The sequence below is a fragment of the Squalius cephalus genome, assembly GCF_949319135.1.
Source record: "Squalius cephalus genome assembly, chromosome: 17".
NCBI lineage: Eukaryota > Metazoa > Chordata > Actinopteri > Cypriniformes > Leuciscidae > Squalius > Squalius cephalus.
In genome coordinates, this window is record NC_137138.1 from 33,260,467 (window position 1) to 33,279,994 (window position 19,528).

At 41.8% G+C, this 19,528-nt stretch overlaps 2 protein-coding genes across 2 annotated transcripts in view; one reads left to right on the plus strand and one right to left on the minus strand.

Annotated features, from left to right (window-relative positions):
- Nucleotides 1–11,565, plus strand: part of stk32a (serine/threonine kinase 32A) — a 77,019-nt gene extending 65,454 nt beyond the window's left edge. The window contains exons 12-13 of the mRNA XM_079847091.1: nt 3,183–3,247; nt 9,044–11,565. Of these exons, the coding sequence (XP_079703217.1) occupies nt 3,183–3,247; nt 9,044–9,155 (177 nt within the window). The 3' untranslated portion in view covers nt 9,156–11,565. The remainder of the gene's footprint in view (nt 1–3,182; nt 3,248–9,043) is intronic.
- Nucleotides 11,566–11,680: 115 nt separating this feature from the next.
- dpysl3 (dihydropyrimidinase like 3) overlaps nt 11,681–19,528 on the minus strand; it is a 49,515-nt gene continuing 41,667 nt past the window's right edge. The window contains exons 12-14 of the mRNA XM_079847093.1: nt 16,447–16,626; nt 14,990–15,146; nt 11,681–12,902 (exon numbers count right to left, since the gene is read on the minus strand). Of these exons, the coding sequence (XP_079703219.1) occupies nt 12,817–12,902; nt 14,990–15,146; nt 16,447–16,626 (423 nt within the window). The 3' untranslated portion in view covers nt 11,681–12,816. The remainder of the gene's footprint in view (nt 12,903–14,989; nt 15,147–16,446; nt 16,627–19,528) is intronic.

Below are 19,528 nucleotides of genomic sequence, written 5' to 3' on the forward strand. Positions count from 1 at the left end.
CTAACCAAATGGGTGTGAACTGATAGGACCTTTTAGAGTGTCTGATTAGTTCAGATCTTTGCTCAATCTCTTTGAGACAACATTTTCCTGTCTCCTTCCGGCAACTTCATCTTCAAGTTAACTTCTTTGGATTCAACGTGGATCAAGTTAACTTCTTTGGATTCAACGTGGATCAAAGTTAATTTCTTTAAATTCAACGTGGACCACCCCAAGAACCCAAACGAACGCTTCAGCGCACTCCAGGTGAAATCATCAAGAATCTCAAGAGTCTCCTGCATCTGGACTTGTTCAGCAACCGAAATCAATGCAAGTACCTGTTCGCAGCCTTTAGATGCGTTTCTAAGTTATTGTGCCCCTTTAAGGTGACCCTGATTCTTTGATGTTTCTCGTAGGTTGTGGTTCACCTATTGTAATCTTGCCATTCTCTTTTCTTCTCTCTCTCTTTCTTCACTTTTCTTTACTTTCTTGATTCTGTATACAATCTTTACTTAGTTTAGTTGTGTGTGTAGCCCACTGTAGTCTCGTTTATTAAACCATTATATCCACGCTTTATTTACTGTTTTTGCCACTCACAAAAATATCGAAGTCACTTAAACATCTTGATCTAGCGATACCTATGCTATTACCCTGCTAGTACTTTATTTACTTGAGTTGGAAAAGGTTATTCTTTCTTGGCCAGGAAGATCATTTATTTCCTAGAATTAATAATTGAATATGCTTTCTGTTCATTGGATGAACTGATTAAATAATTGTACTATTAATTCTGCTACAGTCAATTCTAAAAAATAATTCAAATATGTATATTTAATTATAATACGTTAAAATTAATTATATATATATAATTGGTCTACAGTCTCTTGTAGACCAACTATCGGCTTAAGGTCTGGCTATAAAGAACCATCCCTTTAGATAAAAAATATCTGAATGGGCAACCAGAATTTTGTTATTATGTGTTTTTTAGGGGCATGTTTTATCCAAGTAATCATTTGAAATAATGAAATGGCTCCATCAAGGGTTGTAAAGAAAACCATTTTCTTTATAATTTTGTTGTCAGCATTTCTGGCCATCCAAAACACAAATACAGAATATTTTGGAGAAATCAATCAGAAAGCGGAATACACAGTTCTGCTCATGGACATCTACATTAGTTGCTCTAAATCAATGGTTCCCAACCCTTTGACTACAGGGCCCTCGACCATTTAAGACAATATTCGCAAATAGCAGTTTCTGAATGTATCGATACGTTGAAGGTCGATTGTTGCGAGGGGACGAACACACATGAGAATGCGTTTCTGCGTTAACATCTTGAATGGGAGCTTGTGAAGGGCCCAGTTCAAGACTCGCAGATCTAAGGTCAGCCATAACCCACTGCCTTTTTTGGGTATGATGGAGTACCCTCGCCGTGAACTGCGCACCACACCCGGGAACCAACCATCCAACCATGAGGGCTTGAGACAAGGTGGATGGTTCCACTCGAGTCCAATGCCTGCGGTGACATGGAAAAGCATGGCCGCCAACTCTGAATCCAATTCATTGTGAGTGACCACCCCAGAAGGGGGAAGCTCAGCTTCATCTTCCTCTCCAGAGGACAATAGCTCACACTCAGATGCAGCTATCGACAACTGGTCCTCACCTAGAGAGCCGAATGACACATTGGTTCCCCTTTGAGGAGTCGTGCCATCATCCGGCAGTTCAACGGCACAACGCACATTGGAGGAGCGGGAGGTCAGTGGAGACTGGTCCGGTGGAAGAGCTCCCACTGTAACCCTAAGGTCTCCCAGAGGACATGAACAATCCACAAATGGACTGAATGGAATGGAAAGAGTTGAGGACAGGAATCGACAGCCTCCAGAAACACACGGACAGAAAGGCATCTTAAAAAAGACGCTTGCCGCCCATTTTGCTCTTTCTTTTCTTTTTCGCTGAAGCGCACATGGGGGAAATGCTGCACTTAACTGTGCAATACAATGGCGAAACACTGCTGATTGCTCCATATACACCAGCAGGAGGGCTTCTTTCGAGGTAACTGGAAAGAGTGATCGCTCATAAGAGATAACCACTTGGCTCCAAAGCATAAATCGAATGATTGGATGCGTGCCACCATCTTATAAACCAGTATGTACGGGGAAGTGGCTTGGCATGCAAATTCCAATCGCAAATTCTATTGGCTGTTTTTCTAAAATTCAGAGGTGATTGGAGCTCCCAAATGAGACCCCATTTGGCAGTCGACATAACGTTGTAGTGACTGACAGACAGGGAACATGTTGTCATGACTTATTGATAATATTATTTTTTACAGTGTATAGGGTAAAGTATAGGTGCAGTTTGGAGGACAATGAGGAATGGCAGAGCTGAAATTGTGCATTCATTATTTGAGACTGTGAAAAAGTCAAATAAAATCTACCTTTTTATAGTGGTCTTTGCAAACAAATCTTTTCATGAAATATTTGCCATTTCACATGGTTTTATCGTGCACCTCTTGACAAAAGCTAAAGTGAAATGTTTGACTTTTGGTTGCTTCCTCGTCACAAAGTGTTGTCAGTGTGAATCTCCCTAAGGCCTCTTTCTGCTGTTCTGTTTAGTCTTTCTGACATCCTGCTGTTTGAGCACCTGTAGTCAGCGACAGCTCAGTTCACTAGGGCAAACTCATTGTCTGGACTCAGTCTGGATGCTTCAGTCACACTGATAATGCTTCTCTTCTCTGAGATGACAGCACTGACCTGACAAAACAACACAAAATGGCGATGACTGTGAGGAAGACCCCGTGAATTCACACATTAGTTGTCAGGAAAACGAGTGGAAGCAATATGCAGGTAAGATGTTTATTGTCAAATAAACAGAACACGGTCAGAAGCACAAAACAACAAGGAACACAGAAGTGGGCGAGTGGCGCAGGGACTTCGATAGGCAACCAGGCGGGTGATGAAATCCAGTGATGATTAATCCAGTGTCCGGGAGAGTGACGAGTTGAATCGGCAGTGAGACACGGAGAACCTTCCAGGGAAACGAAGACCACGAAGAACGCCACGGAACAGGACAGGAACCAACACAGGACATATCACAACGATCTGACAACACAAGATACCAGTCTTTGAGAATATATACTGCTTATTTCCGAATCCACTCCACTTTGTCACATTTAATGTGAAACTTTAACTCATTCTTTTCTTTTGATTGTGCAGAATGGGCAAATCCAACAACGCTTAGAGACTGTCCAAAGAGATTTCATCGTCTTCAACAGGGAAAAGTAAGAAAACTTGATAACTTTGTAAGGACATGACACCTTTTTTTGTTAGAATTTTTACAATAACATTTAGTTTCATGCATCAGTTTTCATTGTAAAGCAAGTGTTTTGTAATTTAATCTCAACAGTTGTTCTATATATGTATTCATAATATTGAGATATATGTGCATTAGTAAAGTTACACCTTGAAGTTTTTAACCTTGTTATGAAATGCAAAAGTTTTGAAACACCCTTGGTTTTGCATTTATGTTCCAATATTTATATATATATATATATATATATATATATATATATATATATATATATATTAGTTCCCTTCCAGTAGGTCATGTTCGACACCACGTCAGACTGACCAACTAAACTTCTACTAACTAACTAACTAAACAAGACAATGCGAGATTGGCATGCGAGATTCGCATCTGCCGCTCCGCCCCGCAGTGCGGGTATAAATGGGCAGCAGGTGCATCGCATATAAGCTTTTTGCTTCGATGCCGAGCAGTTTTACTGTTTCTGCTCTACAATCTATTGTGGCAAGCAGGACGAGGCAGAGGGCCGTGAGAGAACGGCGCGAGGCCGGTGGCGTGATTGATAATGAGCAACACCTGCACCAGTCTCATATCTCTCACGGAGGAGCGGAAGCATAAAGGCGGAGCGACGACAGTGGAGATCGAGAGAGGCCAGGCCTGGATTTATGTTGTGTTTTGTTATATGTGACAGCAGTCGTCCGTGAATGGCTGCTGTCTTTACTTTCATTTTGTATTTGTTTATTTTACATTTATTAAAGTTTTTGAATGTTGGCCGGTTCCCGCCTCCTTCTTCCCACAACATCTAACCTTGCTACATCTATGTTGAGAGAGTGTTCTTCGAGCCTCTTGTTCTTTTTGGAAAGAAGCATTTGCAGTTGGCGTTGGTGTGACAACGCTTTAGAGGTGGTCGCGGTCTCATAAAGAGCTTAAAAAACAGCTGTTTTTACAGCTCTTTAAAGAGTGAGTGCACACAGCAGGTTGCACTGTCTCTGCTTGTGTTACCACGCCTTCAATGAGAGTGAGTGCACGCAGCAGGCTGCACTAAATCCCTACTTGTGTTGCCGTGGCCATTTCCCCTGTGAGTTTTCAGCAACTGAGTGAGCTAATTTCCCTAGAAGAGCTTACACGGGTGTGACACTGCCTCTTTTTAAAGATGTCATTCCACTCGTGTGTTTCTGGATGCGGTCGTTACCTGGCACCGGCTGATGGTCACGATCGTTGCCTCACGTGTCTGGGCTTCGTGGATGAGTCATGTACCCACTGTGGGAAGATGACCATCTCTGTGTTGCAGTCGAGACTCGAGTACCTCAGACGAGGTAAAGTCCCTTCGCCTATTCCTCAATCTACTACTTTGGCAAATAGCGGGGGTGACCTGAGGATTACGGTTAGGGCTTCCCCCACGAGGAACCAACCTCCGTGGGCCCCTCACCCCTCTAACACACCGCAGCCAGTCGAGCTTCCAGAGGAACATGCTGGACCTTCTAAACGTAGTGTACAGCTGTATCCTTCAGGGCTAGGCCCGATGAACAGATGTCGATCGCTGCATCAGAGGGTGAGTCTGGATTCTCTGGGGATGAATATTCTGCTGCGTTGCCACCTTCGGGAACGGTAACGTTGTCCGAGTCTGACCCAGAGTTGATGGCTATGCTTTCCCGGGCCGCAGAGAGCGTTAGGCTTGAGTGGAACCCTTCGCCGTGTCCCGAACCCTCGAGGCTGGATGATTGGTTTCTCAGGGTGGCTCGTGCTGGTTCTCAGCGTCCCGCCCCGCTTCCATTCTTCCGGGAGGTGCATGAGGAGCTTACTAGGTCATGGACGTCACCTTTTACTGCCAGAAATCGACCAGGTCCATCGATGGTGGAGCGGCCAAGGGTTATGCGGGGATCCCCTGGTGGAGCGGTCGGTTGCGATGCTATTGTGTCCAAGCACCGCTGCCACCTGGCGGGGTAATCCGCGTCCCCCCTCTTGGGCCTGAAAGTACTTGTCCTATTTAACGTGCAAGGCTTACAGAGCTTGCAGAGAGGCCCCCTCTGCCTTGCATGCCTTGGCTCTTCTCCAGGTCTACCAGGCCAAAGCGTTCAAGAAGCTGCACGAGGGTAGTTCCGACCAGGGCGTAATTCAGGAATCGCACGCAGCGACCGGCCTCGCCCTACGAGCGACTTAAGTCACTGTGCGCTCACTGGGTAGGGCGATGTCCACTCTGGTGGTCCAGGAATGCCATCTCTGGCTGCGCCTAGCGGACATGCGGGATGCAGACAAAATTCGGCAACACAGTTGAGAGCTGCGCCCAGCAGTTCGAGGATGCAACCGAGCCTCCTCACGCACCCTCTACCCAGCCGTGGAATCAGGTAAGTGTTGCACCGCACACTCAGACCCCACTTCGGGCCACCATGGAGCCTCCTGAGTTGGGTCTCTGCGTTCCACCTTGCTGCCCCACTGCGTCTGTGGTACCTTTGGCCCCGTTGGTACGTGTCTTGGGGCCTGGCTAGCTCTCCGCAGCTATGTATTGGTCCGTACGGATAACACTGCGACCGTTGCATACATCAACCGTCAAGGTGGTCTACGCTCCCGTCACATGTCGCAACTCACCCGCCATCTCCTCCTATTGAGCCAGAAGCATCTGAGGTCGCTTCGTGCCATTCACATTCCGGGCGTGCCCAATATTGCAGACGATGAGCTCTCAAGACAGCCTGCGCTTTTGGGAGAGTGGAAACTCCATCCCCAGCTGGTCCAGTTGATCTGGAAACGTTTCAGAGTCACTCAGGTAGACCTGTTTGCCTCTCCAGAAACATCTCATTGCTCTGCATGGATGCACTGGCACACAGCTGGCCACAGGGCCTATGCAAATAAGTGTTTTCCCCAGTGAGCCTTCTCGCACAGACACTGTGCTAAGTCAGGAAGGACGAGGAGCAGGTCTTGTTAGTACTGGCCCAATCGGACCTGGTTCCCAGAACTCTCACTCCTCGGGTCAGCCCCTCCCTGGCGCATTCCTCTGAGGAAGGATCTGCCTTTTCCTTTGAAAAGGGGCACCTTATCGGAGGTTCTAGGTGACCTACCCCAGGAGGTAGTAAACACCATCACTTTGGCGCGAGCACCGTCTACAAGACACCCTTACGCCTTGAAGTGGAACCTGTTCGTCGAGTGATGTTCTCACCGAGAAGCCCAATCAGGGCCGTGCTCTCCTTCCTGCAGCTGGGGTTGGAGCGAAGACTGTCTCCCTCCACCCTTGAAAGTATGCTGCCGCGATATCTGCACATAACGGCCCATAGGAGGTAAATCAGTGGGGAAGCACGACCTGGTCATCAGGTTCCTCAGGAGGGCGAGGAGGATTTAACCTTACTCCATACCCTCTTGGGATTTGTCTCTGGTGCTTATTTGAGCCTTTGTAGTCTGCTGAGTTGAAAGTTCTGTCGATGAAGACATTACGCCTGGAATTCGGGTCAGCTGACTCTCAAGTGATTCTGCGACCTCGGCCCGGATATGTGCCCAAAGTTCCCACTACTTCCTTCAGGGACCAGGTGGTGAACATGCAAGCGCTGCCCCTGGAGGAGGCAGACCCAGCCCTAGCTTTGCTTAATCCCGTTCGCGATTTACGCCTGTCCATGGATCGAACGCAGAGCTTTAGGACCTCAGACTAGCTTTTTGTCTGTTACTGAGGCCAGCAGAAGGGAAAGGCCGTCTCCAAGCAGAGGATGGCCCACAGGATAGTGGATGCCATCGCCTTGGCGTACCAAGCCCAAGGTGTGCCTTGCCTGCTCGGGTTGAGAGCTCACTCTACTAGAAGTGTTGCATCCTCCTGGGCGCTGGCACGAGGCACTTGCTGACAGATATCTGTAGAGCTGCGGGCTGGGCGACACCTCTGTTGTATCCATGAGAACCGGTGCTAGGTTAGGTGCCCATATGTAGTGTCCCAGAGAGGATTGCATATGTGTATTCTTCCATGGTATAGCTCCTAATCGGAAGCCCACGTCTTTCCCTAGACAGATTCTGCTCTGTTGTCTCTGCCAGGTGTAGTCTCCTCCCTAACTAGGTCGAAGCCAACCCAGAGACATTCCATATGTAGTACAGCCCTAGTGGGTTAGTCCATGTGTGTAGTTCCTAGGGGTGTAACGGTTCACAAAATTCACTGTCCGGTTCAATACGATACACTTGTGTCACGGTTCGGTACGTTTTCGATACAGCAAAAAGAAAGAAATGCCAGAGAAATTTCCTAGATTTTTTTATTTATTATTTTTTTATTAAAACTAACATCATAAAGTATGATATTTTTTACTTTGAGCAATGATGGAGCTATAATTGACTCTCTTAGGAGCATATAAAACAAAACAGCTCCTTGGAAAAAATGAAATGTAATATTTTGTACTTATAAACAAATGTTTATTTTAGTTCAGATTAACATTTGAGGGCAGCAACGTTATTCATAATGTCGAAATAAAATGACGTAGCGTTACTTGAAAGCATTATAGCCTATTCCTGACAAACTTCCAAAGTTACAGTTAGTTTTACTACAGTAAATCCATGGTGAATGTTGCTGATCTGTGCATGGACACCGGGATAGTTCATTCATGGCACAATGTTTCTTCCTGGTTTCCACGTCAGCGTTGTTTGATCCGTTAATAACGGAGAAATGTGAATGCTTCTCACTAGATCTCGCAGCGATGTTATTACTTCAGTGGCGAATTCAAATGATTTCTTTACTGGATCTCTTAGCGCTGTGTAGTATAAGATCGGCTTGCGCTGCTTTGGTCCAAACTGATAAACGGTCCGTCACGAGTAGCTCAGTTTCGTTCTGCTTACATTACGTTTGTCATTTGATGTTGTGGTCGCGCCAGCATCTTACATTAAGAGCGCGCTCGCGACGCACTTACATTTTAAATAACCGTTCGGTTTGAAAATGCGTACCTTACACCGAACCGAAAGCCTCGTACCGAATGGTTCAATACGAATACGCGTACCGTTACACCCCTAGTAGTTCCACATTTACCTCCCTGCGGGCAGGATTTGGCTTCTGCAGCTGTCCTTTTTCAGTGGAAAGGGCACGCTTTCCAAGTGTTATCCAATAGTCTCACTGAGTGGGTCATGCTGAACAGCAGTGATTGACCTCTGCGACCTTAACCAGGGCACTGGAAGGGGCAGCATCTGTGGCGCTTTGGTACGGATTCCCGATTCATCGGACAGTCTGACATGGCGTTGAACGTGACTGACTGAAAGGGAACGTCTTGGTTACTTATGTATCCCTCGTTCCCTGAAGGAGGGAATAGAAACGCCACGTTCCGTTGCAACAGTTGCTGTACCACTGCTGGGCAGCCGGTTCACCGGCTCGACTCCTCAGCGAGAACCTGATATGCGATGCAACTGCTGGCCATCTATAATGCCAATGTGCATTGGCTCGTTTAGTTACACTATATGTAGATTGGTCTCTCGCGAGATTCCTGATTCGTCGGGTCAGTCCGACATGGGATCGAGGGTAACATACGTAACCGAGACGTTTTTATGTTTGTATTTGTGTGTTTTTTATTATTATTTTAGTTAAAAGTTTTAGTGATTTGTGTTCTTGGTTCTTATTTCTTTTATTCATTTTTAATAAGTTATTTTAGTACATCAAGTTAAACTATATGAAAAGGAGAAATGTTGACAATTAAATAATAATAAAAAATGTGTGTATATATATATATATATATATATATATATATATATATAACTGCACATTTTCAGTTTTAACACTGTATGAAACTTTATCGAGTCATGGATTTGTTATCCTTTCTTTGTTTTGGAGGTTGCGGAAAACCAAAGCAGACACTGAGACTAACAACCTCAATGCAGAAGAGACAAACAAAGCCATTCAAGACGGACAGAACAACAACGTACAGCATTGTTTATCAAGTTAACATTTGGCCGGAGGGACACGTCACAGCTTTCTTATTTCACGCCAAGCTCATGGCAGAGCAGATGCCCCACTGCAGTTTCCATGGAAAAACCCCAGAAAATGCATGAGAAAATCCATGGAATATCATGGGTTCCAGGATGGATTCATCAAGCTAGTGTGCCCCTCATGCTCTGCATTCACTCAAAAACTGACGGCGTACGGTGGTTTACAGTGACTGACTGACATAAAACTGAATACAACAAAATACCATTTTCAAAAAAAATAACTGAATGATGATGTTCTCTGCACCTGGCCGTGAAAATGTGTGCCTTACTAGTTTAATGGATTTCCCCTAAGCGTTTGGAGGCACATGAAGATTTACTGCTGTCTGATTCAGCGAGTGATCAGACTCGAGCCATTCGCCATGATTTATAAAGCTCTTCTTAGCGTACAAATGCAGAGAACAGAATGCGAAAGATATTTATTTCACCTCATGATGTGATTAATTCCATCCATGTAAATGTGAATCTTACAGAGCTGCAAAATACTGTCATTTATGCCACTGAGAATACTTTTTTGCCTTTCTGGATCTAAAGCTTTTTTGGAAATTCATTGCTGGATCCCATTGTGCTGCTGAATAAGATATTGACGACACTGAACAGATAAACTGATAATAAAACAATTTAATAGCATCATCTGACAAGTCTGAGTAAGGTTTGCATAGCCTAGGAATATTCACACAAGGTTGTTTCTGGCTCATTTATAAAACAAGTTTTAGATTTGTAACATAAAAAATCCCCCGCACTGTTGAAAAAAAAAAAAAAACAACCTTAAATGAAAATGTTCTGTATAAAGCTGCAGTCCGTAGTTTTTCCTCTTTGTCGCCATCTCTGTTTGAAATCTGCAATTGCAGTTATTCTCTGAATTATCAGCTTTATGTGGGTTATGCGGCACAGCGCGGATGAACCCAATGTTTTGAGGAGAATGTGCGGCTGTCTCTTGGTATGGATACTGGCATTCGCAATCACAGATTCTACCTTTTGGAAGTTTGACATCCACTTTTGTTCAGACCAACTAAGGGGAAAAAAGCATTGCAGTAAATCGCGCTGATTAAATCTAATGATCGCTTATCACGTCAAACCGTGCAAATTATACTTTGTTCTCAAATTGTCAATGTTAATAACATCAGCATTGCGTGACTACATTTAATGTGTATTAGGGCTACCTGTAGTTCAGTTTCCTTCTCTGTGCAGTCTAATTTCTAATTGTCATACCAACAAATTAATGTTCCTTAGAACTGGTTCTCTTTGAAATACAAACACACATATCTGTAACCAGATGCATCTTTAAAACTGGAATATAATAAAATTTTTACCTTCCGATATTTATCCTTGTTTTCCCATGGGCCCGGTTGCAGTCTCTTTTTTCCTGTAGCCACTCTGAAGTCCGAAGTCTTTTGCATTTTACAGCAGGTGAATCTCCAGTTGTCACTGGTGATTGTTGTTTGAACCTTTATGGATCCACCATCAAATTGATAAGTTTAATCATATCAAGTGCTGTGAGAAACAGCAATAAATCTCCAACATCCTCACACTCATGGCCGACTAGCCGAGACTCTTCTTTATGTGGACAGATGTGATGTAATGACGCAAAGACATGCTCGAATTTCCCACGGAAATCCACCAGTACCACTGGAGTTAAAAACATTATTACAAGCTTACCGTTTTGAATGGAGCTACGGCAAGCAGAGAGTGTTGAACACTGGCTGGTGATGTACTTGCTCAAATTTATTTTGGATCATTTTTAACCCAAAAAAGTTACGGACTGCAGCTTTAAGTTTGGTGGAAACATACAAAATATTACTCATCTGATATCTCCCTCTTTCTCAAGATGAATAAAAATCGCCATCTAGTGGCCAGGTGAATATTAAATCTAACAGACAAACTACCCACAATGTGGAACAACAATGACAATAATTACAAGAAATATTATTGCTTCCAGTTTAAATTTAGAAATTAGTTTTTTGTTTCGCTTTGTTATTATTATAATCTAATTTAGAAGGTTTTATTGGTCAGGGTGATGTTTTATGCTGTTTCCACTGATTATGTCAATTAAAATGTAGACTTGTGGACTGAGTTTGTATAGAGATTTGCAAATCAACCCTTCAGTTTGAAATCCACTGCTAACTGTGTTAGAGAACTTGATAGCAAACAGAATAGAACCATTTATGTCTCACCACTTAATCCAGTGAGAACAATTAAATCAAATGATATTGTCACATCATAATCAGCTGTTTCACTCTTGGTCTGAAGCTATTTTTGAACACCTCTGTCCCAAAGAAAATGATGAATGTTCCCTCATTCGCATCTGTACAGTGTCATATTTTCCATGTAATTGTTAATAAAAAACTAAATTTAATTTCCTCACACGATAAGCATAGTGTTGTAAATGTTTTTATGTTTGTGTGTATGTTTTAGACTAGTTTTTATTTCCTTGAACTGTAAGGTGATAAATATGCCCTCAGTGTGATAAATCATATACAGGCAGTCAGTTGTAACTTCTGTTTATTGAGGAACAAATTTTGCACATCACACATTCACTTTGACCTGCTTTTTTTTTCTCCTTCATTTTTGACCCAGCTGTTAAAAAAAAACGGGGGAAAATACAATCAAACCTACATAAATATAATAAACAACATATTCCACATCAATCAGCAAATCACTTTATGCCATTGTTATTTGGGACACGTAACTCATTCCTCAACTAGACCTCAACCAAAGTGACATGACAGATTTAGATTTTAAAAACGTATTCCAATACTTCTGTGATTTAAGAAAAGACATTGTAGCACCTGTTCATCATTTTTCAATAATTGACATTTGAGCTGTAATTATAGTCGCCTGAATATTCAACAAAACTGAAATGCAAAAGGTGAATATCTTTCCCCTGCAGGGTTTTCATCACTCATTTTACATGAAATCTAGTTCACCTTTATTTTCCTTTACTGAGATTCAATGTGTCGGATTGAAGTTCAACTACTCCTTCATATGACGGGTAACGGATAAAAAAAAGCAGTACAGTATGTGAACTGGTGTTTGAGCAAATGCAAATGTTTTGTAATATTCTACACCAGTATATCATTGCATGTTTTTCCTTAACATTCATTCAACTTTATAATACTTAAAAAAAACTGCGAACTCAACACTTCAACTTCATTTACAAAGTAACATGAACTAGCATAATCACAGCTGATATACGGAAAAAAAAAAAAGCTTACGAGGGAATACAGATAAAGCCCTATGAAATACATGACAGTAGTCCTTCCTCTACTGAACGCAAACGCCTGCTGGAAATTCTAAAGAGTTTTAATTCTACTTCCTTTTTTAAACATTGCAAACCACCCAAACAAAGTCGGTTTCACTGTAATTCTAATGTCTTCTAGGTCAGTTTATCTAAACACATCTAAACGAACAAAACGCTACACTAAATGCCCTAATATTGGAACGGGCTTTGCTTTCTTCAGAGGTGGACTACTGATCTTCAGTCGCTCAGCAGGAGTAAATCATGAAGGGTAAGGCATGAGGTCAGTGTTTTACGTTTCTTTTGTTTCATTTGCTGACTAATCACCTTACTTCTACATGGTTGATTTTATCCTGGTGGTCCCTCTTACATGCTCTTTATGTTTAACTAAGAGAGGTGATGTTGGAGCGGCCACCAGGGGGCACAACGATACGTCTTCCAGCGGGTCTGACAGGGGCTTCTTCAGGACCTATGACAGGACACACAGAGAGAGGGTTACATGAGGTCACGGGTCATTACTTAGACTCACAGTAAAGGTGCGGTCGTGGGCGAAATCTGGTCATTTCAATAGAAATCTGAGGGTGGAAAAGTTCCCCACACTGATGTCGCTTGTGTTCAAGTTGTTCATGTGAATTTGGTTTGAATTTAAAGTGCCTTCTGTGTGAGCGATGCTTGGACAATGGACTTTTTTTTATGTGGCATATTTGGAATTGATATGCTTATAAATGTAATGGATTTTAACTAGGAAATTGACGATGCTGTTATGTATCTTAGTTTCGGTGGACCTCCTTTAGACATATTTTAAATACACACACACAAAAAAGAAAACATTGGACCAACAAAAAAAAAAAAAGTTGTTCTCAAATTATATTTATGGTTTGATTCAAATCTTAAATTCTGACCATACTTAATATATTTTCTTTAGACATAAGCCAAAATGTTACTAAAATGTAAGACAATATAATTTTTTTGTGGCTTTTTACAATTTCATTTCACCATAAACAAAAGCTAAATTAGCTATAATATAAGAGTAGAGTTTTTACTTAAGATAAAACTAAAAACATTTCTTTAGAGTACTTACTAAAATTAGAGAGAACTTTAAGACGACCTTAAAGTTTATTGTGATGTCTTTTTAAATTGCATGAAATGTTCTGGATAAAACCCACAATAATTCACAAAAAAAGTTTAATACAGTTTAGTTTAAAATATTTTTTAAACTATATAATTTATTTTCTTTTTTTAATCAATAGGGAGTGTTATTTATGGAAGCTTGTTTCTGCCACTGAATAAAAAAAATTGTGACTTTTTGGGCCCTATCTTACACCCGGCACAATGCAGCACCAAGTGCGACGCAAGTGTTTTTTGCTAGTTTCAGCCCGACGCAATTATCATTTTCACGTCCTGCGCCACGTTGTTTAAATAGCAAATGCATATGCACACATTTGTGCGCCCATGGGCTGCTGGTCTGAAAACAAGGTGTGTGTTCAAGTGCATTGTTGGTGCTTTGCTATTTTGAGGAACTGAAATAGACTGCGCCATTGACCAACTGAAGCCTGGTCTAAAGTCAATGGTGCAATATTGTTTTTGTTATTTAAAAAGCGCGTTATTAATGTGCGCCTATAGGCGGGTCCACAACGCGCGTACATTCTGCTTATTAAACACACAGGTACGCACAGCAGCACACAAACATGCCAAATATTAAAAATAAAAGGATTACAATGTAAAAGATTATTATTGTGTACATAAAGATATGGTGGAATCCGGCTTGTCTCGTAGATGGTCTACTTGCGCACTTTTACCTTGTGCACGAGCAGATCCGTTTGCGCTCTGGAGACGCTTCGGTCTTTCCACTATCAAATTCCGTCATGTAACTAGCGAATCTGCCATGGCACGCGCGCAACTGGCATTTAAAGGGAATGGGAGATGAGACTCTGATTGGTTTAACGCACATAAATCCCAAAACACACCCATTACTCATTAAGAGAATAGGGACAACCCTTTTAGACCATGCGCCGGGAGCACCGACCATTTGTCCCGTCGTTAAACTGGCAAAAGTGGATTCGGACACGCTTTAGACCAGTGTTCTTCAACCCTGCTCCTAAAGGACCCCCAACACTGCACGTTTTCTTTGTCTCCCTAAGCAAACACACCTGATTCAATTCATCAGCTCATTATCACATGGGTTAAAGAGCTGATGAATTGAATCAGGTGTGTTTGATTAGGGAGACGAAGAAAACGTGCAGTGTTGGGGGTGCTTCAGGAGCAGGGTTGAAGAACACTGCTTTAGACCATGCCCTTAGATTGTTTAAATAGGGCCCTTTATTTCACAATTCGGACTTTCTTTCTCAGAATTTATATTTTATGTATTTTTGAATAAATGTATAGATAAGTCACTAACTCCTTAACTAGCACATATCATTGCATATATTTAGACTTTTTATGGATTAACGCTGGGTTCTGCGTCTGTTTTATCCCACTATTATTCAATAATTATGCAAATTTGATGTTTGCGTCTGCACTGTTGTATGAATACGAGACATAATTTCCCAGGATTACCGGATAGCGTGAAGCCAGACTGATGGAGGTTCCTTAATGGGGCTTTGGTGGGTGAGGAACGGGTGGAGGCAGACGGTGTTCCTCCCCTCGACATGGCTGTAAACTCAGACACGGGGCCGTCATACATGCCCCTGGGGACCGCCTTCAGTGTGGCCATCTGTACGACACAGACACAAAACACTTCAGCATTACACAGGATTGTGTAGCATACCGTTTATAGAGAAAGAGAAAGAGAGAGAGAGAGAGAGAGAGAGAGAGAGAGAGAGAGAGAGAGAGAGAGAGAGAGAGAGAGACAGTTTGGGTGTTGGCAATTACATTCCATAGATGCATCTATCCTCATGTGGGCCGTTTTGGGAAACTGCGTGTTCACGTAAATTGTACATTTCATGTTCCCTTGGAAATTGATTCCAGATTTTGCTGACAGATTGTTGAGAAGGTTAATCATGTTGCCCTATTTCTACAATGTAAGCAAGATTTTTTTGAGATTTGCTGGCTTAAAACTGGAGTAAAGAGTCCAAAAATGAACCCAAAATGAAAATACATGAATTAAAATGAATCATTAACTCACCCTCGTTTCATTCCAAACCTTTCTTTGAAAATCGTTGAAACACAAATGAAGATATTTTTTATAAATTTCTTAATGATCAGGCTAAAATAAACCTCATTGGTTTTCATGCATCAAGCAAGCATGAGCATCAATTTACCATATTTGATGAGCTCTATGTGTGTTTATTTAATACATTTATTTGTTTACTTGAATTAAACCCCTCAATTCATATTGATTACTTTTACAAGCTTAAAGGTTTTGGTTGAATGGACTTTTGATGGATGGACAGAGATAATCCATCTTATAAACAAAAATATCTTGTTTATATATTGTATTTCGAAGATTAACCAAAGTCTTATGGGTGAGTGAAAGATGACAGAATTTGGTTACACTTTATTTCGATGGTCCATTTCAGACAAAAAGTAGCTTTGCAACTACATGTAAACTTATTCTACAAACCCGAACCCTATTTAACAGTCTACCAATACTCTAATGAGAGTTAGTTAGTAGAACGTCTAAAGTGGACCATCCAAATAAATTGTAACCCATCATTTTAGTTTTGGGGTTAACTATCCCTTTAAGTGTTGCGTTTTCATTTTGTACCATGTGATCACTTTCATATGACCTCTTTCTAAACCTTCAGCTTCCTTCTGTCTGCTTTTGTCATGATGGTGGAGTGTTAAACTAACAGTTTCAACTCTTTACAGGGCAAAAATCACAGGTCTACATTCCCCAAAACCACGAAAAGACATTAACAACTAGGTTTGCCTTTCCTATAGGAAATGAAGATAAACTGCAAAAAAAAATTGTGTCAAAGAAAAAGGGGAATAAAATGAAAATGCAGATGAACTCCTGTCACGCGTGTGTTCAGACCCATCAGGACCTGTGCTCTTCTCAGCATGAGCTCTACCTGTTTCCTGGCTTTGACACGTTTGTAAGCGAAGTCAGGAAACGGGGTGCAGGGAATAAAGCGTCCGGTGCCAGAGGTCGCGTGCAGGTTCCCGTCCTCCAGAACGATCTTCCCCTGGCAGATGACCAGCAGGGGCGCACCTCTCAGCTCCATGCCCTCCAACACATTATACTCCGCCGCCTAGAAGAACACAAGAACATCACGCTAAGAAAGGGCATTACACAACACTCGTGCAACAAAAATGACCACGGACGGACATTACATGGTACACATGTACCAGGCCCAGACAGTAACAGTAGCCGCGTTTCCATTACAGATTTGCGCAAAACGTTTGCGATTTTTTCTAAATGTCGACAAAAAACTATTGCGAAATGACTGCGTTTCCATTAACCGATGTTATGTGGCTAAAACTTCATTTTTTCCTCTCGCGATAAGTAAAATCATTCCAAAAATCATGGCAACGAACGTTGGTAGGTTTATGTACTATATCCCAGCCACTGCATTAGCCATTATTATTAATCGAAGGAGATGTATGTGTGTTTTCCAAGCATTAATGGTAAGGAACAACCCTTATTATACTTGTGAGCGGCACATATGAGGTGTTTCTGGGTGTTTCTCCCTCATATCTGCTTTGAGGTCTTGATTGTGGCATTTCTTTGAGGTTTAGAATCCATTATTCCTGTAATTATTTTGTCTTATATGAATTTAATAAAGAGCTCTGTCTCGTATTCTGTCCAAACACACCGCGTCATCTACGTCAGGTGACCTGCAAAAACTGTTTCCATTGCAGTTTTGCGAAATATTCCTTTTTCGAATTGCCTGAAAAACCTCCTCATGCGAGCGTAAAAACTTTTTTGCGATAAATGGACGTTTTTGCGAAATTGACGTGTTTCCATTGGGCGTATTTTCAATTCGCAATTTCAATTTGAAGGGTAATGGAAACGCGGCTAGTGTCGGCCCAGATCCCGGCCACATCTGGTACATGTGGATTCAACGCGTACCAGATGTGGGCCGACACTTTGTTGCTGTCGTTTTTTGCTTCATAATGGAATGTTTGTATATTAAATCACATATTGGCTTTTTATAGGATTAACAGAATTGAAGAAATAATCAACAGATTAACAGTCTACAGTATTTACCATTCAAACGTTTGTTTTTGAAAGAAGTCTCTTCTGCTACATTTATTTGATCAAAAATACAGTAAAATCAGTAATATTAAGAAATATTATTATAAATTAAAATAACTGTTTTCCATTTGGATATATTTTAAAATGTAATTTATTCCTGTGATCAAAGCTGAATTTTCAGCATCATTACTCCAGTCTTCAGTGTCACATGATCCTTCAGAAATCACTCTAATATGATGATTTATTATTATCAATGTTGAAAAAAGCAGTGCTGCTTAATACTTTTATGGAAACTGTGATACATTTTTTTTTCAGGATTCTTCGATGAATGGAAGGTTCAGCGTGACATTTAGCAGCTGTGCTTTACAACAGACTCTCGCACGTACACAGTGACACCAACAGCCGTTTCGAGTTTGAGCTTCTGCACACAGAAACTCTGAGATATTCCACACTAATGAAGATCATGTGTAGGAGAGTAAGATCCAGTGTACGACTCTGGCCTCCTGTCCTTCATTCACTCTCTTTCTCATTCCCCAAACAGCTGGATACACGAATAACAAAAAACATCCTTCTCTTTTTCCTCGCCTCTTTCTCACACTCTTGTTTTTTGTTACTTCTATTATCACTTCTTTCTAGTTTCCTACTCCCCTATTTTCTGATTTCTCGTTCTCCAGTGGACACTGTAAACGCTGTGATGTCCTGCCATGATCCAAGGTCTTTGCATTTGGCAATCGTCCATTCTTTGTGTGCGAAAGCAGGAAATGACACGCACGCAACTTCTGCCAAGAATGCTGGCATGGGCTTCATCTTATGTGGAATAACACAAACGCAAGACTTTCGGGCAGGTGATGAAGTCATGTTTTAGATGTCCTCGCAGAGCATGGAAACCAGAGCCACGGGATAAACAATCAATAAACATCAGCCATTTTGTCCGCTGTTGAGAGCAATGGCAGCCAATGCTGTTTGGATATGTAACGGTCTCTAGAGAGGTGGCTGAAAGGAAATGAAAATGTGATGTAATTTTGGAGTTGTGCTGAATCTTTCCCCCTGAGCACTGCTGCTTTTCAAACGATCTACATATATAGCTCTTGTAATTCCTGCTCAGGAAATTCCCGTTCTCATCACACCCGAATCTAAAAATCTGATTGTGGCTCTTCAGTCAGTAGTTGTGTGCTCTTGTGCTGATGTTGGTAATGTTTTGGCCTGGAAGAGGAGAGAGAAGGACTGGCGTCTGAGCGTCTGGAGAGTGTCATGGCTTGGTGAAAGAGGTCGGAAAGGTCTCACAACTGTAGGAAATTGTGTATGGCGTATAAGTGGCTAAGATTTTTTGCAATGGTAATTACTTGACCGTCGATGAACGACGTCACACTAAAGATGAAAGTATGCTTCAGCTGTCTTGCAGATTCCATCAACAGGACTGTTCGCTTCCAGCAGTGGTGTCAAGTTCAGCTCCTGTAGAGTCACTGTCCTGTAGAGTTCAGCTCCACACAGGGCTTGACATTCACTTTTTTGCTCACCATTACTGTGGCTAGTAGTTTTCCAAAGTTACAGCCACTCAGCATTTTCACTGGCCACAATTTTGACATCGATACCATGGGGAAAAACTGGCATATAGATATTTTTAATATTATCTCATAAATTGGCAGCAGGTTTATTAGGCTGCTGTCACATTAAAGGGATAGTTCACTTTGAAATTAAATTTTGGTATGTTTTAGCTTACCTGAAGGGCATCCAAGATGTAGGTGTCTTTTTTTCCACAGTAGTTTCAATTTTGATATTTTTAGGTCAAACCGTTCTTGTCTGACAGTCATATTATGCAGGTCTATGGTCACAGTCTCAAAGAGCATGCACAGAGTCCAAATTAAACAATTCCCCATCGTCCAAATTAAACAATTCCCCATCGTAAGTACACATTGATGGCCTAAGACACGAAACAAGCGGTTTGTGTGAGAAAA